At 41.6% G+C, this 24,868-nt stretch overlaps 1 protein-coding gene across 3 annotated transcripts; it reads left to right on the top strand.

The window, feature by feature from the left end:
• The first annotated feature begins 5,846 nt into the window (after positions 1-5,846).
• Positions 5,847-15,083, top strand: LOC310855646 (uncharacterized protein). Of its 3 annotated transcripts, none has more exons than XM_083760746.1 (8): positions 5,847-5,936; positions 11,547-11,615; positions 12,464-12,543; positions 12,698-12,753; positions 12,826-12,878; positions 13,605-13,693; positions 13,913-13,987; positions 14,920-15,083. In XM_083760746.1, exons 1-7 carry the CDS (start codon positions 5,870-5,872, stop codon positions 13,976-13,978), a joined length of 480 nt encoding a protein of 159 aa, XP_083616872.1. In that variant the 5' UTR covers positions 5,847-5,869; the 3' UTR covers positions 13,979-13,987; positions 14,920-15,083. The 3 variants fall into 3 exon arrangements, with proteins under 3 accessions (XP_083616872.1, XP_083616871.1, XP_083616870.1); XM_083760745.1 differs by having other exon boundaries at positions 11,547-11,693; positions 14,949-15,083; XM_083760744.1 differs by having other exon boundaries at positions 11,547-11,693.
• The last annotated feature ends 9,785 nt before the right edge of the window (positions 15,084-24,868 follow it).

The raw sequence follows: 24,868 nt of genomic DNA, 5'->3' as shown, positions 1-24,868 counted from the left end.
TGCCGGTTCCACACGCTGCACAAGGTGCCCCCCCCCCCCCCCCCCCCCCCCCCCCACACACACACACACACACACACACACTGCAACAGTACTATATATAGCAGGTGAGATGGGGGGCCCACTGCCTGGAACATTATTTTAGATTAGATTAATTTCCACCAGTATACTGTCTCTGAGTTGAAGTAGAGTCTGTTGTTGTCCTGCAGATGGCACTATAGTATTAGAGATATATGACTACTATGTTACTGTAAGTGTATGTCCAGGCAATATTTCTGTTCTATTGTTAACCTGTAGATGGCAGTACAGAGACATTTTACTAGACATTTTACAGATTCCAACCCCACAGTCTATGATTCCAACTGATCAGTACACCTAGTGATTCTAATCTGAATGATAGTAATCTGAATGAAGCCAACACTACATATGTTTTCAGCATTTAGTTTCTGGAGCTGAACATTTACCCCCAGGTTTCCCTGATATGTGATTTATTTTTATTCCGTGTAATGTATCACTTATTGTATATTAATCATCTAATTCAGCAGGTAACTAAATATGTCAAATAAGTGTATTGGAGTTAATAGTACAATATTTGGATCCCTGCAGCAGCGATGCTGTTCTGCATGTCCAGTCTGTTGAACAGTTCTAGAGGCAGGAGACACAGAACTCTGTAATGTTGCTCACCTGCAGTTTCAGCTAAATCCAGTGATCACATTTTCAGAGCATTATTTTAATTCATCATTGCATCTATTCCTATTGTGTTTGATTGGCTTGGATCAGACACAATATAGGATCCCTCTGCAATGCACTCCCCAACCACCTCAAACATGCCCCCTCCCTCCTCTCCTTCAAAACCCAGGCCTTCAAGATAATAATGGAACGAACGAACATACACTTTAAGTTTCTATATTCATCAGTATCACAATGAAAACTAATTTTCAAGGTTTCAAACAAAAGAAATACCATGATTTTTATAATTTCATATTGTCAATAAAATCTTAATGATTTGCCAATTGTTTGGGTGGTCCACTAGCAATATCCTCATGGCCCACCAGTATAGGCCCTAACCCACAGGTTGGGAATCACTGTGCTGAATGAATGAAACATGAATACATCTCTCAGCTCTGCTTGCCAGAGCACAGTGCCTGCAGGCATGAACAAGAAGCTACTAGCAGCAGACAGGGAGACAGGCAGTCTTTATATCCATATTATACCATGCAGCACCCAGCCAGCCTTTATTTGTCCTCCAGGCAGGGTCACCGGCGTTTCCCAACGCAGGGTCCAGCATGAGCCCTTCTTTGGAGAAAGTACATTTTAAGCATGTTGCACAAAATCAGAAAATGTGTGTCATAGAAATGGTCAAAAAAATAACCAAAAACGTTTATAAAAAATAGTAGATCTTTCCACTATTCATCGTACGAGAAGTAGCGCTTAAGTTGTTTTAGTATGTTTGAACTTGAAGAGCACAAATGTGTGTGTAGACTATACATTATTAGACACTACATGCAATACCTTTTTTCAAAAAATTTATCCCACGATTTTGCAACCCAGTTTTTTCACCCAGTGCCAATTATCGAATGTAATCCTGGGTGCTACACTTCCTCTGCCAACCTGGGGGGGCAGTGGACTGACCTCATGCCTCCTCCCATGCATGAGGAGTCCAAGCTGCTTCTTTTCATCTGACAGGGGGGAATTTCCCCGGCCGGACATAGCGCGTGGAAGGAACACGTTATTCCGACCAGTTCCTTTGCCCTCCATCAGGCGCCCCGGCTGGTAGTTTAGAGACCAGGATTACTGCATGTTTTTGTGAGGGTACGAGATCATGCAAACTCCACACAGAAAGGCCCTTTCGCCAACCCTACCTCGGGTATGGGCACTGATGACGCGGAGGAGGGAACACGCCCCCAGCGCCCACATCGTCCCCAGCGGAAATCAAACCCAGGACCTTCTAGCTGTGAGGCGACAGCACTACCGACTATGCCACCGTGCCCCCATAATATATACATTATTATTATTATTATTATTATTATTATTCATAGCACCATAGCTTTTCTCTTGAAAAGCAATAGGCCTACTTAAAGAAAAATATTCATGAATCAGTGAAAGGTACTGAAGCCAAACAAGGATTGAGGACCACTGCATTAGACAAGAGAGGAGAGAGAAACCTTGGTTAGAGAAAGCAAACTAACAGTGAACATGATAACATAATGAGTCCTGAGGGAGTGATAAATCCAAACATACCATGGGGATGTGTGTGTGTGTGTGTGTGTGTGTGTGTGTGTGTGTGTGTGTGTGTGTGCGTGCGTGCGCGCGCGCGCGTGCGTGCGTGCATGATAGTGAGAGTGTGTGTGTGTGTGTGGGGGGGGGATTTATAAAGAATGGTTTGCACTCAGTCATCTGCGGAACATGTTGTTTAAACAAATTAAATGCCATTGTCTCTCTGCGTGCGTGCGTGCGAGTGTGTCGTGTAAAAGAGAGAGAGAGAGAGAGAGAGATGGATGAACTGCCAGCTAGGAATTCTGACCCACTGTAAAACTGGGACTGTTTGTGTGTGCGTGCGTGTGTGTGCGTGTGCGCGCACGTGTGTGTGTGTGTGTGTGTGTGTGTGTGTGTGTGTGTTCTAACCCTGTCAGAAATGTTTACAATGGGATCTTCCATTTCTAGATGTGTCTCAGGAATGTGGGCTAGGTTCCAAAATGTGATGACATCATCAGTGGTCATTTCAAAAACTATTTCAAACAAAAAGAGAACATTTACATTAAGAATGTACTATTGTTCCTCCATTTTGGGAAAAGGTCTTTGTTGAGTCAGAAGATCACTGTGCATGTCACCAGGTTATCCTTGTGGGCAGAACAGAATGACTTGCCCAATATTATGATCTTGTTGTTATAAAAGTAGGGGTTGTTATACCGGCCTGAATTCTCATTATGTTTAGAAAAAGGCTGAATTATCCATGGATTTAGTGATTCAGTGCTACAATATAGGTCCTCTTCTTTTGTGTATATCATTAGATAGTGGTGTCAAAAATAATCTATTCAATGCATCGCAATTCGGCCGTGCAGCAATGCAATGCAATGCAACAATGTGACATAATTGATAATCGATAATTGAACCCAAAATATATACCAGTAAGTGAGGGCAAGGAGCTGGGCGAGCGCTGGCAGTTTGGGATGGGGGGGCAGATCAACATAATGTCAGAACAGGTCAACTCCATTATGGAGATTTAAGGGTGGCAGCGGTGGCAGTGTCTCGAGTGTACAGGGTTTGGTGATGGCCCAGGTTTTCGGGCCTGTTGAGAACTCTAATAATAACTTTGGGGCAGGCCCATCTAGAGTTTGAATGGACAGGTACCAGTCAAAAGCGAGACATCGAAGAGGAAGGACCGGTGGGGAGGATCAACATATGGCATGTCAGAACATCTCCATATATGGAGATCATCAGGGTTTGAGGTTTGAGGTCAGATGATGAGTTGATGGCCGGCACCATATATGCAGATCTAGGTGATGATCCAGTCTTCTCCATGTATGGCTATCCAGGGTTTGATGAGGTCATTGTCGTGATCTTTATACTGTATTATGGAGACGGCCATATACATATAATAAATAAAATATGTTCAGTATCTGACTGCTTGTATTGACAGATGATAAATGTGCCATGTTGTACTGAGTGTGTTACTTGCATGTGCTTTGAAGCCTGTGTATAAAAACAACATATTTGATGCCCCCCCCCCCCCCCCGCATTGTCTCACACGCACGCACTCACGCACAGATGCTGAATGTACATCTGTACAATCTGTCAGATTTTAGTTTACTATTAAGTTTGACAACAGAACATTTTAATGCTTTATTTGAATCATCCACAAATATGAACTTACAGGGAAATAACTATAACAAGGTTAGACAGCTCATGAACACCTAACACCATAGTATCACCATTTCACCTCTCCCATTGTAGTTATCTGAATCTGTGGTTTACAAACTTTTGAGCTTAGAAATTTGCCCAGTGCAAACTAGTGAAAATAGCAGATCTTTTTAGATTTTTACTAGGCTACTTCTTAAGTGTTTTCAAATGTATCAAATTCCTCAGACTTTTCTTTTATTTCTTCATGAAATTACTGGAAAAAAATCATTGAATTTTGTTTTTAATTCACGAAGGTTTTGTTTTTGTGAATGCTTTTTGAAAATATTTTTGAAATCATAATAATTAAAAACAAAATGTAGAAACAAAAAAATAAAGGGGTCCATAAAAATATGTCTGTGACACACAATTGGGTCACAACCCACTGTTTGGGAACCAGTGATCTATATTCTATATGACAGAGCTCAATTATGTCAAGTTCCATTACCACTCACTCAAGGATTGTGTGCACATCTTATACCTGTATTTAGGCCAGGTGCTGGACGGCAAGGCATCAAGACGAGAATCAAGTAAAAGGAAGAAACATCCGCACATTAGATATAGATCTCCAAGGCCTTACTTTATTTTAAATCGCAAAAGGGGGGCGGCGGTGGCTCAGAGTGACCGAACGGACGGCGGATGGCAACTGCAAGGTTGCCAGTTCGAACAGGGGCTCCCCCAGATTTATTGTCGAAGTGTCCTTGAGCAAGACACTGAACCCCTAATTGCTCATAATGTGCTGGTTGGTGCCTTGCATGGTTTCTGCCGCAATCGGTGTATGAATGTGTGTGTGAATGTAATGCACAATCTATGTAAAGCGCCTTGGATAAAGGCGCTATATAAATGTAATAAAGGATAGAGACCGAACCGGAGTGCTAGCCCCGCCCCCAAGCTATTCATTTCAATAGAAGTTGCTCAGTGGCGTTTTGAAGCACCCGGAAGACTGCCGGAAGTACAATTATAACTCAATGGCTCGAGCGAGTGGAAGTTTAGCCTAGCCTGGACCGGGGCTGACGCACATGACGTCTTGAACGTCCGTCGTCCGTCCACCTCCATGAAAGTGCTGCAGTTCCACATTTCGCCAGTAGGGGAAGGGGCAGCTTCAACGTTGGATAGCCCTTACTGGGGGCTTGGTTTTGACCAGGTATTCATCAGCCTGATGAAGACCTGAGAGGAGTTTTAAAGCAACAGCTCAACTGAGAGACTGAACGAGCTGTCATTCCTATCATTCCTCATCTATAAAACCAATCACCTCATTTGGCCTGGCTCATATCCGCTGAACACATTAATACGTGCTTAACGGACATTAAACTAAGGACTCCTACTTGTCTCACTTGGACTTTTAGTTCAGGTCACTTTTGCACCTTATGTATGGGTCAGCTAATTTCATATATCCTGCTGCTATACCGGATAATGAGTCTATATGGGTCCCCATGGGTCTGAGACTGCCTCAGGGACCCCCCAGCACACAAATGCATGCCGGTTCCCTCTAGTTTTCCAAAGCTAGGGCCCCCTGACCTTTGACCTGATCTTTCTTTTCTGTTTTCTCCTTGCTCAGTTGCTCTCCCTCTATATTATATGGTAACATGTCGTTCAGTGCCCTATATGTGTGTGTTCAAAGGTATCTTGGTGTCTAGTACCATATTTGTATTTCATCACCCCATGTCAATATCATAGATAAGTTATAGATAAGTGTTTGAAACTTTTTTGCCACCCCCACTCTGCCTCCATTCACAGAATGTAGCCTCCTGCAGACAGTGTAGACTGTAGTTATGTGTACTGTATGCTCTTCTGCATGTTGGGATTTGTCAAGAAGAGTATAGTTTCAGTTCATCAGAGGGGAGGACACGCCCCCCTGCCCCTTACCGCTCCTCAGACTACGCCCCCTCTATCCCACCACACACACACTTCTCCCAAACAGAATTCAGTACTGCACTGTGTGTGTGTGTGTGTGTGTGTGTGTGTGTGTTTGTGTATGTTTGTGTTCAGAATGATACTATTTGTGTTTGTAACAGGGGTATTGTTGCTGAACCTGGCCTCAGGTGAGTCATGATGCTATATACTGGCTAGTGTTATTCTATTATATATCTATGTTATATTGAGGAGAGGAGAGGAGAGGAGAGGAGAGGAGAGGAGAGGAGAGGAGAGGAGAGGAGAGGAGAGGAGAGGAGAGGAGAGGAGAGGAGAGGAGAGGAGAGGAGAGGAGAGGAGAGGAGAGGAGGAACTGCATGTAGCCTATGTAGCTGTCTGTAATGTAAACACTGCAGAATATCAGAAGCATACAGACACAAATTAACATCTCTATGAGATAGAAACATAGAAACTTACACTGTATAACATTACACTCCACAGTACAATCTTATACTAGAACCTATATCCTTATGTATCACTGTATCACAGTGATGTATAACATCACTGTAGAACCTACATCATCACTGTATAACATTACACTCCACTATGTAAATTCTATTTGGGGACAACTGCCATTGGCGGATGCAGACTTAATTGAACCCTGCGGGATAAATACTGTACCGTCTATCTATCTGTAGGCTGTAGGCATCAATGCCGTGATGACGTACGATTGATTACAATGTTTGCGCCCAAAGCTGGAGGAAACGCAGGACAGTTTGTTACAACGCACCAAGGGCATTTTGCGTGTCTTAAGTACCAGGTCTTATTACAGGCATGGAGGCGTGATCAATGCCATTTGGCTATTCTGAGTGGCCAAAGAGCATTGACCACGCCTCCAGGTCTTAAGTTAAGTAATAAGATCTGGTACTTAAGACACGCAAAATACAGCCCTTAAGGATCCAAGAAGAATACGAATCCTGGTTCTATACAACCAAAGTTATTTTGGTTGGCTTTATTGAATCAAGACGGTGGATGCAGAGTAGTTGGGGTTTGGAACCAGAGTTGTGAATCTAATTCATCGTCACATTACAGCTTTTATATCTCAATATTCTAACCGTTTTTTAATAAATTAAAATTCAATGAATGCCCTACTTGATCGTACCAGTGTCACACAAATGCATCAAAAGTAGCAGATCAACATGTTTGAAACGTGGCGCAAAGCAATGCAATTTGAGCTTGTAATTTTGAAATTGAATCCTGAAAAGTAACAGTTTTGTACATTTCCAGCGGACAGAGACGATATATCATTAGTTGACCGGAGTACCCCAGGGGTCTATATTAGGCTCCCTCCTTTTTTCCCTGTACACTAATATCTCACGTGCCGGGTTGTGAGCTTGTAGATCTATTATTTTTGCATCAAGTTCGCCCCCAGAAAATAGGGGCGGTTAGGCTAAAGATTGGAGCAGCAGTGGTGTGATTGTGTAGAGAGAACAGCAGAAGACCAACATGTCCCCACCTGTCTCCCTAACAGGGACACAGTCGATTGGCTGGATGAATAGAATGTTTCAGAGGTAACTGATATACTCATTGTTGAGTAAGCACTGACTGCTCAACCAGAACTAGAACTATGTCTTGTTTTTAACCACTTTCACCCATGCCTACAGGCATTAGGGTTAGAAAAAAGAAATGCACAAAAAGTTTAGAGAAATTCTAAAATAGGCTATAGAAAACTGGGATGGTTTGCTGAGGCAGTATAAATGTGAGATGAGTCATCTCAGTGGTTCACTGGGAGTCTCAGAATTTGGTCACATTTGTGCTACTACACAAGTTGTAGTAGCAAGTATAAACATTAGTATGAACGCGTACAAACATAATGCAGATGTGTACATAAAATGTACCGGTCTAGGGACTGACGGACTGACCTCATGCTTCCTTCTATGCATGATGAGTCCAAGCTGCATCTTTTCACCTGACAGGGAGGAGTTTCCCCGGTTGGACGTAGCGCGTGGAAGGAACATGTTTCTCCAACCTGTTCCTTTCCCCTCCATCAGGCTGAGGAAGTTTAGAGACCAGAATTACTGCATGTTTTTTGTGAGGGTATCAGCACACATACTGAATGCCCCTGCCGACAGATTCAGTAGGGCAGCTCGGAATATGTTCTTGAGAGATTAATACAGTGTCTTATGCCTGTGCGCAGACTTTTTTTTAACGTTCTGTTTTTTATAATAAACATAGAAACAGGCTAAAGGATAAACAGAGTAACAAAAATACAAAATAAACACAGACTTGGAAGGGAATGCGTGTTAATGCTCTTCACGCTGGAAGTTCTATCTCAATCAGTCAGATCTCCTGAATCGAATTCAAGAGAACTGGGCACTATTTCAAGGTGGACCCAAATGTCAAACAAGGAATGGCCCAGTTCTCCCCCAAAACAGTGCCCAGTTCTGTAAAAAAAATCTAACTTGAAGTAAAGTGAGGGGTGGCCACTGTGGCTGCCAAACTATTGCAGATTCACTGCCACTACATTACGAGACATGAATGCAGTGTGTTATCATATAAAACTAAATCAGTCGCAAGATGTATTTAGCCTACATTGGCCACATGATGTCTCACGTCGTCATTTAGTGCCCTAAACCAGGCCCAGTGCCGGCCAGAGGGAGCCTGGCACCCTCCGTTTCAAATTCATCCCCCTCAGTTTAAGTTGTACAATGTACTTATTGTTTTACAAAATGAGATGTGCCCCCTTGCCATTTTCAACTCCCCCCTGGAGCCAAGACTGCCCAAACATTCAAAGTCCATAGACTTGGCTGGCAAACAATGTTTGTTAAAAGTACTCTAAACAAACAATAAAGTCTAGGTGATAGCGCCCCGAAAGCTAAATAGGTTAGCTCTTTCATAAATATTTTGGGTAGCCGGTTGACTTCATTGGAAATGTTTGTTTATTTAGATTTTTTTTTATCATATGTTTCTTGTCATGTAATGTACTTGCAGTTGTACAATATATACAATATCTGTTATTCAAAGCTCTTTATAACAGTGTGTTGGACTAATTTGTAAGGTTTCATGCCCATCAGGCTTGGAACCTTATGCTTGGTTTATACTCCTTAAGACAAGCTATGGCTCATGGCTCTTGGCTCGCACCTCCTATGACACCTCCTATAGCAATCTGGGAACCCATTCAGTAAAAAGAAAAGCAGAGCCAAATGTCCCTGAGTCAAAAGATCTGACTCACAGCGTTTGTCTTACTCAGTATAAATTAATCCTTATTGTTTTTTCTGTTGGTTTGTTAATACAATTATTCAGCTTTTCATGAATTCCAGTGAGATGGTAATTGTTAGAAACTTTCAGAAACAGTCTCTGTTTCGATACTTAAATATCTCATACTCCAGAAGTGCTATACAACTTCCCAAAATAATATTGCATTATTGGATTGAGCAAATCTCATGAAAAATATTACTCAACATCCCAAATTTGGTAGAACATAGAGGTGGCCTGTGCCTTTCTAACTCATAACTCAGCTTGCGACGGGACAGTTACAATGAACAGACACCCTGTTTATAACATTCCTACTAAGGTTTATAATACCAATCAAAGTAAGGCTGAATGGAGATAACCTCTCTACAAGCTCGTAGCTTGTAGTTTACAGTACTTCTTGAATCTTGAAAAGTAACAGTCTTGGACTCTTGGGACATAATGAGGTTTCCACCAGACAGCAACAATATGATAAGACAGACCACAGTGTTGAACTCCCATGGTACTGTTGGTCTGCACTGGTAGTACACAGCCTCATGGAACCTGTGGTTTACAAATCACACAACTCTCACTGATGCTTTCACAACATGACAGGACCTGCTGGCTTCACATCAAGCATGAGGTCTTATTGATAGAATCAGAATTACAGACCAGACCATGCGAGACTCTTTCACATTTGACTCCTTAAGCTCTGAAATAAGTTCATGACTGCTTTTCAAATACATTTCTTTTTTTCTTTTTACTTATTTGCAGATTTTCATTCAGTGGTTCATATAAATTATCAAGTATCATAATCCATTGATTCATGAATGTCCATCATTGTTAGTGGTGTCATCTTGTTGGGTTATATATTCAGACTCACATCTTTCAAGGAATAGTGTCTTAGAGTTTACAAATAATGTCCCCCAGTCTGCTCACAAATTGGAGGATCTGCTTTGTATCATAGCCTTGTAATAGTTATTTTGCTAGCTGCCAATAATACTTTAGGCTACATATCTTCTTTGTTTATTATCCTGTGTCAAGTTTCCCAAGAACAGCACAACAAATGTTTTCGGTATCTCACACTTTAGTAGGCCTATCTTGCTTATCACATGACCATTCCATGTTTGGACAGTTGTAAAATACTGTATATTGTCATGGTCAGCAGTCACACATCCAGATATCCTCCAACATGGTTGTTGCACCAACAACACTTTTCCTCTAATCGTTGGAGTCCTGAACATTTGAATTATATTTTTCCAACTGAATTCTCTCCATATTCCCAGACGACGTTGGGATACATCACTGAGGATACGTCCCAGATGCATCCATGCGATGTTAGCAGATCTTAGCATAAATTGAAATAGAAAATTAAGCTCTAAAGATATTTTAAAATATATTTTTGTGAACGGAAATGATAAATAAATTACCCGGATTTCGGGAGGTGTATAGGATAGCATTCGGAGAGGAACAATTGGCTGGCTACGTGAGACTAATGTGAAGATAACCTTTATTAACCCTATAGCTCTGTCTGTACTGGAAGTACACTTATCACTACTGGAGGTTGCTCAACACGACCTGTCAGTGCATACATAGTGTATTTGGCTCAGGGACAGACTGAGGAACATGTTCTCACATAGCTGCACAAAGGAGCTGTGTGTGTGTGTGTGTGTGTGTGTGTGTGTGTGTGTGTGTGTGTGTGTGTGTGACGTGTGTGTGTGTGTGTGTGTGTGTGTGTGTGAGTGTCCATGTGAGCTGTGGTTTGGTTCATAATTATTTAGTATGAAAGTCATCTATATACACATACGAATCTATGATGAAAGTCAAATTACTGTAAAAGTAATGATTCAATTCAATTCAATTCAATTTTATTATAGTGTCAAATCACAACAAGTTGTCTCAAGACACTTTACAACCAACAAAGATCCACCCAGAGCAAGCAAGCAATATTGCGACAATGATGATGATATGTATTTCATTTTTCACAATGGCACATCATGGCAGTGATGTGCCATCGTGTAAAATGACCACCATGCATGTAAAGTGACTCTCTAGTATAGTGCAAACCTGAAACCTGTGGCTGAGAATTGTTTGGTCACAGCTAAGAAATTTCACTGACTGTACACAACATACTGTACCCCATGCAGCTGATAACTAGTGACATCTGGTGACAAAAATATGATACTACACCTGTGTTGTATAATGTAAGAGAATTATGGCAGACCTTTCTACTAGAGAGAGAGAGAGAGAGAGAGAGAGAGGGAGGGGGAGCATGCCTTTAGAATGCATTTTTGACTGAAAAACAAACACAGGCAAAATCAAACTGTTTCGGCCCAGGCCGTGGCGTAACGGTCTGGGCACCTGACTGGTAATCCAGTCGCAGTGTGCCGCGGGTTCGACTCCCGAGCCCGACACAGCCTTTACTGCATGTCATCCCCCCATCTCTCTCCCGTTTCCTGTCAGCCTACTGTCTGTCCCTTCAAAAAATCAATAAAAGGCGTAAGCCGCAAAAAATATCTTAAAAAAAAAAATCAAACTGTTTCCTGTTTGCGTGTGTGTTTCCTGTACAGTGAAGGGGGAGTCAGAACCACAGGATGTTGCCGTCACGGCCACACCAGACTACTCAGAACCAGAGGATGGTGACAGTGACGTCACGGCCACACCAGCCTATGTATACTCAGACTACAATGACTACAACGTTGGCTTTGACTTCTACAGTAAGAACACTCCCACACACATCCTCCTGACACAGCAGTACTTTAATACTGACACAGTACTGCAGTATACTGTACTGTACTGTGCTTTAGCATTGACACAGACACACAGTAAACTAGTAGTCCTGACACAGTACATGGATCCCATGTAATTGTTTGGTTGCCTTTGCTACATTGCCTATGCCATGTGAAATAGGTTAAAAACAAAATATCATCATCATCATACTATAATTCAGTCAATGTCTGAATGTCTGCCTGTCTGTCTGAATGTGTGTCTGTGTCACTGTAACTGCTGTAGCTCCTCACTGCCTGCACCAATCGCTCCCACTTTTCCCATAATAATATGGAGGTCTTAACGAAGCCACAAGGAATCCAAGGAAAGTGAAAATTAGATTTTACGACCTACGGTCTGTGGGCTGTTATAGCGCCACCATGAGGCCGACTGATTACTTAATTACATTAATTTTTATAATTATTATGAACCTCCCCTCCAAGTGTTTTAACTGTAAATCCGACAGTATCTGAGAGAAAAATACTTGAGTTTTCGCATTTTCAAGTGGATGGGTAATTTTAATGCACTAATAAATTAATTATTAATCAATAATTTGTCAAATTGAAAAAAGGGCTTCGTTAAGACCTCCATATTATTATGGTCAATGTCTGTAGGAGAAGTGGGAGTGATTGGTGCAGGCAGTGAGGAGCTATGGCAGTGTTTCTTTTAGTATGATTATAGTATGATGATAAATTGTGCGTGTGTTGTATTGTGTCTCTAGCGGAGAAACCCCTGGAGAATGACAGTACGCAAGAAGTCTCAAACCCGAATGGTGGAAGTCCTCCTCAAACATACAACAAGGTATTCTCACATCACTATGATGATAAATTATTAAAGTTTTTCAGTTTTTCAGAAACAAATGATACTTTACTATATTGTACCTCTTATGCTCTACTTCCATAATATCGTAGCTTTTTATGTTACTTTTTTTCATCTTGTATCATCCTCTTCTTAGACTTCAGAACCAGAGGATGGTGACAGTGCCGTCACGGCCACACCAGACTACTCAGAACCAGAGGATGATGACAGTGCCGTCACGGCCACACCAGACTACTCAGAACCAGAGGATGATGAATACTCAGAGTGGACTACACCTGACTACGACTACAACGTTACCTTTGAATATGACTTCTACAGTAAGAACACTCCTCCTGACACAGCAGCACTGCAGTACTTTATTACTAATACAGTATTAAATTCAATTCAATCCAGTTCAAATTTATTAAAGTGTCAAATCACAACAAGTTGTCTCAAGACACTTTACATGTAAGTACAAGATCTCCCTGCTAACCCACCAGTGCATCCACGGCAACGCTCCCTCTTACCTCAAGGAACTTGTCACCCTGGCCTGACCAAGCAATTTTGCGACAGTGGTAACAGTACCGCTATATATTGTACTGTGCTGTGCTTTAGCACTGACACAGACACACACTATACTAGTACTATTAGTACTGACACAGTCTACACAGCAATCGTTCGATAGAAGGCTACTGGAACCTACAGTGCTATACTGACACCCTAATTACTAGTGTTGAGCGCAGCAATTTCCCCAAATAGGGACACCAGGTTGAAGGTGCTTAAAAGACTCGTTAGTGGCCATCAACAGTGTCATTTTGACAATGCTTTGCATTTTTGCCAAATATTTGTCCTAGAAAAGGGATGCTAGGCTTCATGTGGTCCGCTCCTTCTACACCAACCTTCTCCTTGTTCCCATGACCATGGGCGGCCGGGCCTTAAATAGGTTGTGTGTGTGTGTGTGTGTGTGTGTGTGTGTGTGTGTGTGTGTGTGTGTGTGTGTGTGTGTGTGTGTGTGTGTGTGCGTGTGCATGCGTGCGTGCGTGTGTGTGTGTGTGTGTCTCTAGCGGAGAAACCCCTGGAGGATGACAGTACTGAGCTGCAGTACTCAAACCCGACTGGTGGAAGTACTCCTCAAACATACAGTATCAAAAAGGTATTCTCACATCACTGTGACATGATGTCATTCTAAATTTTAAATTCATTTTTTCCCCCCACTGACTGTGGAAATCCTCCATTTCTCTAAAGTCCAGTTTTCAGAAACAAATAATAGGCTACTTTATATTATAGCTCTTTTGCTCTAGTTCAAATCCATAATATCGTTTCTTTTTATGTTTCTTTTTCATAAATTAATCTTGTGTCGTCCTCTTCTTAGACTTCAGAGATTTGTCTCTTAACTGCAAGTGTCCTGTTGGGATGGGCTGTTCAGCAGATCCTATGACCGGTCACGGTAACGTCACAACCACAACACCAGTATTTATTAACAGTTTGCAGAATTACAATACATTTACAACACAACTCAATACAAAAACTGTTAACTGTGGACGACACCATAAAGCATTACACTTGCTTACAATAGAGCCCACCGTTTTCAATTAATCAAAACATTTAGAGACGTACAAATATACACTTCTATAGACTATATAGCCAAAAACAGGAAATCATCATAGAGGTAAAAAAATAAAAACATATAGTGAGGGGAAAGGAGGGTGGGTGGGGATTCAGATTTTACGGGGGCCAGTTTCGAATTGCAGCCGTCCGTAAGTGCCCTTTGAGAGCGATTTTGAAGGAGTCAAGGGATTTGCATGTCTTAATGACTGTTGGTAGGGTGTTCCACATTTTGCTGGCATAGGAGCGAAATTAATTTTGTCCCTTGTTAGTGCTGAATAGATAGATAGATAGATAGATAGATAGATACAATTTACAATTTACAATTTAGGCATTTAGCAGACGCTCTTAATCCAGAGCGACTTACATTTAGGCAAGAACAAAAGCATGGGAATACATCACATAAAAGCATTTATCATGAAACATGCGTAAGATAAGAAGGTAACAGTGGAATATCTATATGATGAAACTATACATACACTATACATAATAAACTATACATATTCACTACTATGCTATACATATGTACTATGGCGTGCTATGACTATATACAATACAATTATAGTGCTGTCTACATAACATGCTATAAGTCTGTGTCAAATGCTATCTAAGCCAACAGAAATGCTATGTAAGGGGTTAGGGTAAGTGCTATGGGCCATGATGGAGTCTGAAAAGGTGGGTTTTCAGGCTACGGCGGAAGATTGGGAGTGATAGATAGATAGATGACATACACTGTACAATATTTATAACACATACATGCTGTATTTGTTGCAGCAAACAGACCAACTCCTGTCTCTGCTCAGACAGACCTCATCGACTGACCGTCAACTATACAAACCCACATCAGAGGAAGCAGACAACCAGACTAGATGCTCTGATCATCCAGGGTCATCCAGGATATTTCATGACAATATCAATGTATTTTTTTAAATAAATTTGAAAAAATATTTTATATGTATCTGAATTTGAATGCATGTCTTTTTGGGTAAAGTCAATCAACAGTATGCATACTGTACAACACGCACACACTCACTCACTCACTCACACAGATGACAGGAAAAACCCAACCCAAAGTGTGATGCTGGGTCACCACCTTAGAGTATATATGAATAGAGAAGGCACCCAGCGGAAACCCTAAGGCGAAATGGACATAGTGGCCGAATTTGATATTGCAGCCTGGCCCCAAACACATGAACACGCTGGTCCGTTGACTATCATTGTGCACGTTCACGACGGCAGCACGCTCGTGCGCGTTCGTGCACGTTCAACGGCAGCGCGTTCATGTGTTTGGAGCAAATCCATCCCAGAATGCAATCTGTTCCTACCCGGAAAGAGGAGTGAAATCGCCTCATGCGCTTTTGAGCAACTTAATGCAAGTGGATGGAAGGAGAACTCGGATGTCATCTCTATTCATATATACTCTAAGGTCACCACAAGCAACGGGAATAGTTTTCAATGCATCTTGACATAGATTGTCAAAGTCTCTGGAACTCTACTGGAGGAAGGAAACACCATTGTAACTAAAGACATTCCCTAAAACAATTGATGATGGTGGTGGTGAATACTGTCAGTCCAACATCTCCCAAGACTGGGAGCTTTTTTCACAGCAGCCATATCAACAAATATTTGTAGACATAAGGGAATCCATGAAGCGTAGATAATTGTACCTCAATCTGCTGTGTGACACAATATAATTAAAGTGCCTTTGTATCATATGATATTACTGAAATGAATCATACCTGCAGTTCTTCTGTGTGATGTTCGGCTCCAACACGAACACGGCCACTCGTCCTCTGAACAGAACTTGAGCTTTCTTGGCGTATTTAAACCATATTGCATGTAGCAGAATGAGTGAAAGAACACGGGATAACGACACAGAGTCCAGCCTCAGCTGTTTTTCTTGTACTTCTTGTAAAAGGTAATAGGTTTAACAACTGCTGACTTATACAGAATTCTTACCTAATTTGCATCAGAAAATAACAATCTCATGAGAGGTTGTAGTCTTTGTATTTAATATGTGGCATGCACTGACTAGTACCATTATACATGCATGATAATCTTGACACCAACAAAATGCACGATAAAAGGCATTTACAAAACACAAAAGAAATACTATTACATAGAAAAAGGAAGCTTCCTCCTGTGTGTGAGCCATCACAGAGAAGAGCAGCATCATCCAGATGACCGCCAACATCCTCTCAAGTACTCGCCTCAACTACAGCACTGCCTTAAGAGCCTCGCATCAGCTGGACCTGGCTGATGCACCATTCTAATGCCGTACTGTTTGTTCGCTGTGTGTCAGCCCCATTAACACACACACAGGCAGCTCTGCATGCTATTCTCATATCTATTTCACCATTCATAGAGTTGAGTAGAGCATCAGATCTGCGTGATTTCAGAAACAAACCATAATTAGAACAGATTATAGTCAATGGATATTTCAGACTGAAACTGACAAACATTTCGCTCCACACCATTTGAAAGTGGTAACGCGTATATCTATTCTACCTCTGAGCATAGACATGGTAACGCCCCGCCTGCCTCTGATTGGCCTACCGACACTGCCGGCCTTACCAGAGTTTCCTCCGAGGTGGAAGATATATGCTGGATAGTCTGCCGCGAGGTTACTCCGTGGTGGGAAATAAATAAATACGGTAATACAAGTGCAATATAATACAAGAAAATATTGTTTATGCCGTTGGCCTGTTTATTTGTATACATGTGTATATTTGAAACATTATTTTAGGGATCTTTATCTTTTTTATAGTATTTAGTTTAACACCTACACTTTAATTTAGAACACAGCCAAATCCAACCATACACATTCAATCAAAGCAAACGGCACAAGTTTAGTTTAGTTATTTCATTTATTTGTTTGCCTCTTCTACAAAAATTTTAGTTACAAGTTACTGTCACGCGTGCCAATAAAGCTGCCATTCTCTTGTAGGCTACTTGTATTATTTCCCACCACGGAGTAAACTCGCGTATCGGAGGTCATTCTGGTGAGACCATGGACGCTAGAAGGGCAGTGTCGGTAGGCCAATCAGATGCAGGCGGGGTGTCTATGCTCGGACGTAGAATAGATATATGCAGTCACCATACCCGTGAACTTGACACTTATATAAACAACAGCGCCACCCCAAGGTTACATAAAGCACTTGACATCGATACTCATTTGGCCCTTACACACCGGCCCCTAATTGTTAAGGCAGGCCTAACAATTCAAACAAACAAAACAAAATAAGGGCCAAAACATGTCCTGGCATTACATTGTCACTGGCCTTTCAGTCAAATACACAGTTAAATAAATGTACAATATATTTATTTCAATCAACCAACAGGTTGATTGGTTCTGTTGGGATAATCTAGCACACTTACAGTACATCGCTGATATCATACAGTAACTTGGATATCAATGACACTGTAATATAAAGACAGTTTTTCAGTCATCATTTAACAAATGTGGGGCATGTTATTGGCCTTCATTGTCATTGCACAGGGTACCAATACATGTATAGTAAAACAAAAACACAACTTCGACTGAGAATTATGATTGTATGACTTTTTCATTGAAATCATGCAACTTCCAGTTCATTTTTCACACAGGCCAGAATTAAATAACAACAATATAACAACAACATATATTGTAATTGTTGTTGTTAGCACAGTGTGTGGAGCATGCCACACCAACATGGATCGACAAATAAATGCTCTTGAATAGGGGTACATACGTTGGTTATAGGCATACCAACAGTCCTACAGTCATTAGTCCTACAACACCCGTTTGGGTTAAAAATCACCTGTGCTGGCCTGGGCCATGGCTCAATGGTCCCGTCACCTTGGCTGGTAACCCAGTCTGGCAGTGTGCCGCGGGTTCGACTCCCGATCCCGACGGCCTTTACTGCATGTCTTCCCCCCATCTCTCTCCCCTTTTCCTGTCAGCCTACTGTCTGTCCCTCCATAAAAAATATAAAATAAAGGCGAAAGCCAACATTAAAAAAAAAATCACCTGTGCTCCGTGGCCCCCGACGGAGCATTAGTCGGACATGCGCTGCTCCCGTGCTTGCGGTTATGGTTAGGTTAGGGTTTGAGGTGGGTTGTCGTTTGTCGGACCAATGACTAGTCTGAACTACATACTGCACCCGCTCCCGACATGTGTGGCAGGTTAAACCTGCCACAAACCCGTGGTGGGTTAAAAATCAAATGTGGCGTCCATGTGTATGCGGTTAGGGTTTTGGGTAGGTTGTGTATGACTGTAGGACTGTTGGTATGTCTAACCAAACACATGCACCACGTGTACTGTGTGACCTCAGGAAGAATTGCTGAGTCAGCAGTGCTGAGTCACAAATGCAATGTCAATGTCATATCGATCCTTTTTCACTGAACTCACTCACTCACTGAAGTACAGTTCATCAGTAGTTAATATACTGTATGTAAACAAAATAAAATCCAACTATAAACAAAACACAACAAGCAGTCAAAAACTTTGTGTTTGTGTCTTTTGGTAGGACATTCCACATTTCATGCAATGTTTTGTATTTTGGGGGAACAACGTCAGACGAGCCCCCTGGGGTGCAGAGGGGGCTCATCTGACGTTGTTGCAAGTCTCTCACCAACTCTCATCCATGACAATTCGTTATGCATTATTTCAATACCGGTCCTAAATGACCAGGGCCCACTCCACAGAAACTGCCCTGCTGGCAGTCACAGAAGCACTACATGCTGCCCAAGCTGCTTCCCACTCTGCAGTACTGATTCTCCTAGACCTATCAGCAGCATTTGACACAGTGAACCACCAGCTGCTCCTAGAAACCCTAGCGGAGCTAGGCATCGGTGGAACGGCACTAAAGTGGTTCTCCTCCTACCTCACCGATCGGACCTACCAGGTTTCCTGGAAAGGTCTGCTATCATCCCCCCGAACCCTCCAAACTGGGGTCCCACAGGGATCTGTACTTGGTCCCCTCCTTTTCTCACTGTACACTAAATCCCTTGGCACTATCATCTCTGCTCACAATATATCCTATCACTGCTACGCCGATGACACACAACTGTTCCTATCCTTCCCCCCCTCTGCCACTCAGGTGGAAGAGCGCATCACTGCATGCCTGGCTGACATATCACAGTGGATGTCCTCCAACCACCTCAAGCTGAACCCAGACAAGACTGAGCTTCTCTTCTTCCCAGCTAAGTCCTGCCCTATGCGGGAGCTAACTATTTCCGTAGACAACGCCCTGGTAACGTCTGTCCCAACAGCCAGGAATCTTGGTGTTGTCCTGGACAGTCAGCTCTCGTTCAAAGCTCACATCACAGCTGTCACTCGATCATGTAGGTTCACACTCTATAACATACGACGAATTAGACCGTTCCTCACCCAGGAATCAGCCCAGCTCCTAATCCAGACAACAGTCTTGTCAAAACTCGACTATTGTAACTCCCTCCTTACTGGCCTACCAGCATGTGCACTTAAGCCTCTCCAGCTGATCCAAAATGCAGCAGCTCGCTTGGTCTTCAACCAGCCAAAATTCTCACATGTCTCCCCCCTGCTCCGCTCCCTCCACTGGCTCCCGGTCGCTGCCCGCACAGAATACAAAACTCTGATGCTGGCATTCAAAGCAACCAAAGGTATGGCTCCCCCATATCTTACAAGTATGATTGAACCCTACAAACCCTCCCGCGCACTCAGATCAGCCAACGCAGGGAAACTGGAAGTACCCTCACTAAAAACGCCGGGACAACGCTCCACACGTCCCAAACTCTTCTCCCTTCTGGCTCCAAAACTGTGGAATGCACTTCCCATTGCAGTCAGAACTGCAGCATCACTCCCAATCTTCCGCCGTAGCCTGAAAACCCACCTTTTCAGACTCCATCATGGCCCATAGCACTTACCCTAACCCCTTACATAGCATTTCTGTTGGTTTAGATAGCATTTGACACAGACTTATAGCATGTTATGTAGACAGCACTATAATTGTATTGTATATAGTCATAGCACGCCATAGTACATATGTATAGCATAGTAGTGAATATGTATAGTTTATTATGTATAGTGTATGTATAGTTTCATCATATAGATATTCCACTGTTACCTTCTTATCTTACGCATGTTTCATGATAAATGCTTTTATGTGATGTATTCCCATGCTTTTGTTCTTGCCTAAATGTAAGTCGCTCTGGATTAAGAGCGTCTGCTAAATGCCTAAATTGTAAATTGTAAATTGTAACAATGCAGAGGTAGTCTCGCAGCTCTATGTTGGGTATAGTTGGATTTTATTTTGTTTTCATATACTGTATTACCTACTGATGAACTGTACTTATGAGTTCAGTGAAAAGGGATCGATTGGACATTGAGTTGAGGCATTAGTGACTCAGCAGTCAGCACTGCTGACTCAGCATTTTTTCACACACAGTACACGTGCCCCATGTGGTTGTTGCCCTGTCAAATACCCATCCAGCCAATTCCACATTTCTATGCTGAATTTAATTGAAATCATGCAACTTCCAGTTAATTTTCCACACAGGCCAGAATTATAATTATTATTACATGTGACTATCACTAGCAAGCAACAGCTGAGAAGACAGATGAGTAGGTTTATGTGATGTATAGATGTTTAAAAAAACTATAACAGAATCAAACTACAAGCTAGTGCACCAATTCTCATGACAATTAATTACCGGTATGCATTATTTCAATACCGGTCCTAAATGAACAATGTAGAGCTAGTCTCGCAGCTCTATGTTGGGTATAGTTGGATTTTATTTTGTTCTTCTTTAGATGCATTTGACCATATTGCTGGGCAATAGTCAATATGTGACAAAACAAAGGATTGTATAAGTAGTTGTAACCCATGTGAAGTGAGGGGTGCTCTCATACATCATCTCATTCCGGCCAATCACAATTTGCGTCCTCACTTTTGTCTTCAATGTTTGTATTTACGTAGTGTTTGTGTTTACACAAACACTCAAAACTGGCCATTCATTACCAATGGCATTCAATGTTCGTGTTAGGACAATGTTTGTGTTTACACAAACCCTCAAAGTTGGACATAGGAGGGGCTAGTGCCCTCAAAAATAGGCACCTGCTTGGTTATAGCCTGGTTCCAGACGAATGTGGTTGGCTAGTCACCATTTCGGCCGTGAAGTCCTCCCACAATTGAGAGGGGCCAGACTTAATCTGCATTGCAAAGACTGAAGGCTGGCTATGCGAGACTACTCCTTCTTATGATTGAAATTCTGCTCATTTGTGTTACTATGTTATTAATGTGAGTGGCCTGAGAAAGTCTTTCATAGCCAGACTTAATCTGCCGGGGGCAATATGCATGGCGAAGGCTGACTATGCGAGGCTACTCCTTCTTATGATTGAATTTCTGCTCATTTGTGTTACTATGTTATTAATGTGAGTGGCCCGAGAAAGTCTTTCATCTATTGGAACACCCAGCAATCTGGCCTCCTTAATTTGTTCAATATGAATTCCATGCAAAGAAACAGTTTATCTGTGGTCCTGGTCCATAACAAGACATTTGTCTTGTTTTGGAAATAGTAAGTTTCATCTTATTTTCAGTAACCCATTAAGAGATCTGCATGACCTCATCATGTAGTATACTGCTCAGGTCTGTACCATTCTCTGCAAAAGCATATTGTACCACAATATGTTTTAATACTTCAACATACTATATGCAAAAACCTTTTGGACATTTCATCATCTACTCATTTATGTCTTATGTGAACACCCCAGGCAGTTTTTAAGTTGCTCGATTCAGTATTTAGATATTTATTTTTTATTTATTTATTATGTTCATTTTAGCTGAACCGGCCCCTTCCTATATCAACTCATTGTAACTTCAAACTCCATTTTAACCATGATAGATTCATCAAAAATACCTGTCTTTTTTGGTTTTTCATTTACTGTTTTCATTTATTTTTAATAAATATTTTTTGATTCTTTAGTCTCCTCCGTCCTCATTCTTTTCCAAAAACAATTATTAAAAATTATACAACAATTATATGTTGAAATAATCAGCAATTTCTTGGGGCTTGGTGATGAAGCCTTCACCTGATTCAATAAATGATGGTGTTTTACTAATTTTATCTAGATTGTAGCCAGCTCAATATATATATATTCATAAATCCTTATGAATCATTTATTTTATAATATGTCAAAATGTTCTTCTTCATATGGGCCACGTGTATTGGGAAAGCCCTGAAAAAAAGAGTAAAATGGGCTGATGCCCATGTCTGATTACATACCCATCCAGACAGACACTTTGGACTTTGGAGTAAACATCAGTTGAAGGCCGGGGAACCGGGGATCTTTATAAAGACCAGCAGCTTCACTCATCAACTACACATCCCACGGATCCAGAACGAGAACGAGCAGCAGTCAGTATCACTGGCATAATGTGCGCTCTGTACAAACTGATTGCTCTGGTTGCATTAGCTCTGAGCTGCAGAGCACAGCTCACCCCAGAAGAATGTCAACCCCTGACCAAGACTCTGTCAGCCGCCGACATGCACAAGGTTAGTCTCATGTCTACTTTATTCTAATGTCCAATGCTTATTGTCTATGTAACATCTACTATCGTCTACTTTATTCTATGTTCTCTGTCTTGTGTCTACTGTCATATCATGTCCACTGTCAGATGAATGAATGCCTACTGCCTAATGTCTATACCGATTTCCAATGCCCACTGTCTAATTTCTACTGTGTTCTCATATTCACCTCAGATCTACGGCCACTGGGTGCTGGCTGCAGCATTCGCAGATTTCGAGGCAGGTTTTGAAATGATTGCCAACATTTCCACTTCTCACCTTGATCTGTTCTTGAACAATGACAAGAATACCATTCACTACAATGAAATGAACAAAGACCTGTAAGTACTTGTATTCACTTAAAGGTGCCGTAAGGGTCAAAACTAAAAGGTTCAATATTCTAATAATTGCTATAGAGAGCTACAGTAACAGGGGTCTCTCTGACTCTCCAACTCTTTAGTAAACAGAAAATACTTTTTTTTAGGTGGGTCACAAATATCTTCCAATCAGGAAAGAGAACCTATGTAACTGCTTAAAATTTACATTGTTTCACATCCAATATTATGAAGTTGTAGAATTGCTATTTTCACTATTTTGAATAGCACTGCATGTACAGTACTATAACTACAACTATAAAGATTACTATGAAGTTGTTAAAACTTCTTTCTTTATATTCTTTCTCTCTCAAATGGCCATGTGTGTGTGTGTGTGTGTGTGTGTGTGTGTGTGTGTGTGTGTGTGTGTGTGTGTGTGTGTGTGTGTGCACGTGTTAATGTGTGCATGTGTGTTGTCATGCAGAAATGGCGTATGTGTGAGTCGCTCTAGTGATGCCACTGTGGTGAACGGAGTGAGCACAGCTCTCACTCTGCATCTTGGTGAATTTGGTGAGTTCCAGACTATAGATACAAGATATGAGATGAAGAGATGAGATGAAGAGTTGAGATGAGATGAGTCAAGCTGTTAAACAGCAATGAGGAAATACAGCAGAGGTGCAGTATAGACTGTAGAGTAAGAGTCAAGAACCAAATCAATGCAAATGAGAACAGAAATAAAAGTAAACAAAATACTGGCCCTTGATAGCTGCAGTGAACATTTGTACAGAGTACAGACTATCAATTAATATAATATACATATATATATATATTTATATATATATTATATATATATACATATTTAAATATAAATATAAGCACACAGTGAATATATTTACACATGTGTGTGTGTGTGTGTGTGTCTGTGTGTGTGTGTGTGTGTGTGTGTGTGTGTGTGTGTGCGTGTGTGTGTGTGTGTGTGTGTGTGTGTGTGTGTCTGTGTGTGTGTGTGTGTGTGTGTGTGTGCGCGTGTGTGTGTGTGTGTGTGTGTGTGTCTGTGTGTGTGTGTCTGTGTGTGTGTGTGTGTGTGTGTGTGTGTGTGCGTGTGTGCGTGTGTGTGTGTGTGTGTGTGTGTCTGTGTGTGTGTGCGTGCGTGTGTTCCAGTGAAGGAACAGGGTGGTGTACAGTCTAACTATAATGCAGATGCAGATGTGGTCTTCTACCAGACCTGTCCTAACTGCCTGGTCAGAATCTACAAAGCAACCTACTCTGGACAAGAGGCACGAGTTGTCTTCTTCTACAGTAAGTCACACACTAACACATGCACACGTGTTGCCTGGTACAACTTTGTCTGCAGAGTGTATGTTTATTTTCTTACACAGTGTGTCTGTACATTGAGCATTTTTTTGCTCTCCATAAGCTCCACAATAAGATTTGTGTGTGTCTGTTTTCGTGTTTGTAGGAAGAAATGGTAGACATATTATGGACGTTGAGAAGTTGAGAGCTTATGAAGAATCCATGAAGAAACAAGCAAAATGTCTGAAATTCTTACCCGATCCTCACTACATGCATGATGGGAAGACTGGTATGTATTATTAATATTATCCGGCCAAAGGCCGGAGGCTGTGCTTTCACCCCTGTCTGTCCATCATTTTTATAAATATTTAACCTATTATATTAACCACAGCTTGTGATAATAACTACATTGGATCCATTGGAACACACATTATTATTATTTTTTATCTCCTGAATAGAAACTACTAGCTGCAGAGCACAGCTCACCCCAGAACAATGTGCACCCCTGACCAAGACTCTGCCAGCTTCTGAGATTAACAGGGTTAGTCTCATGTCTAATGTTTGCTATCTTCTAATGTCCACTGTCTAAT

Source organism: Protomyctophum parallelum (assembly GCF_964188405.1).
Source record: "Protomyctophum parallelum genome assembly, chromosome: 3".
Taxonomy (NCBI): domain Eukaryota; kingdom Metazoa; phylum Chordata; class Actinopteri; order Myctophiformes; family Myctophidae; genus Protomyctophum; species Protomyctophum parallelum.
Note: the sequence above shows the minus strand (reverse complement) of the source record. Positions and strands in the feature narration are given on the sequence as shown.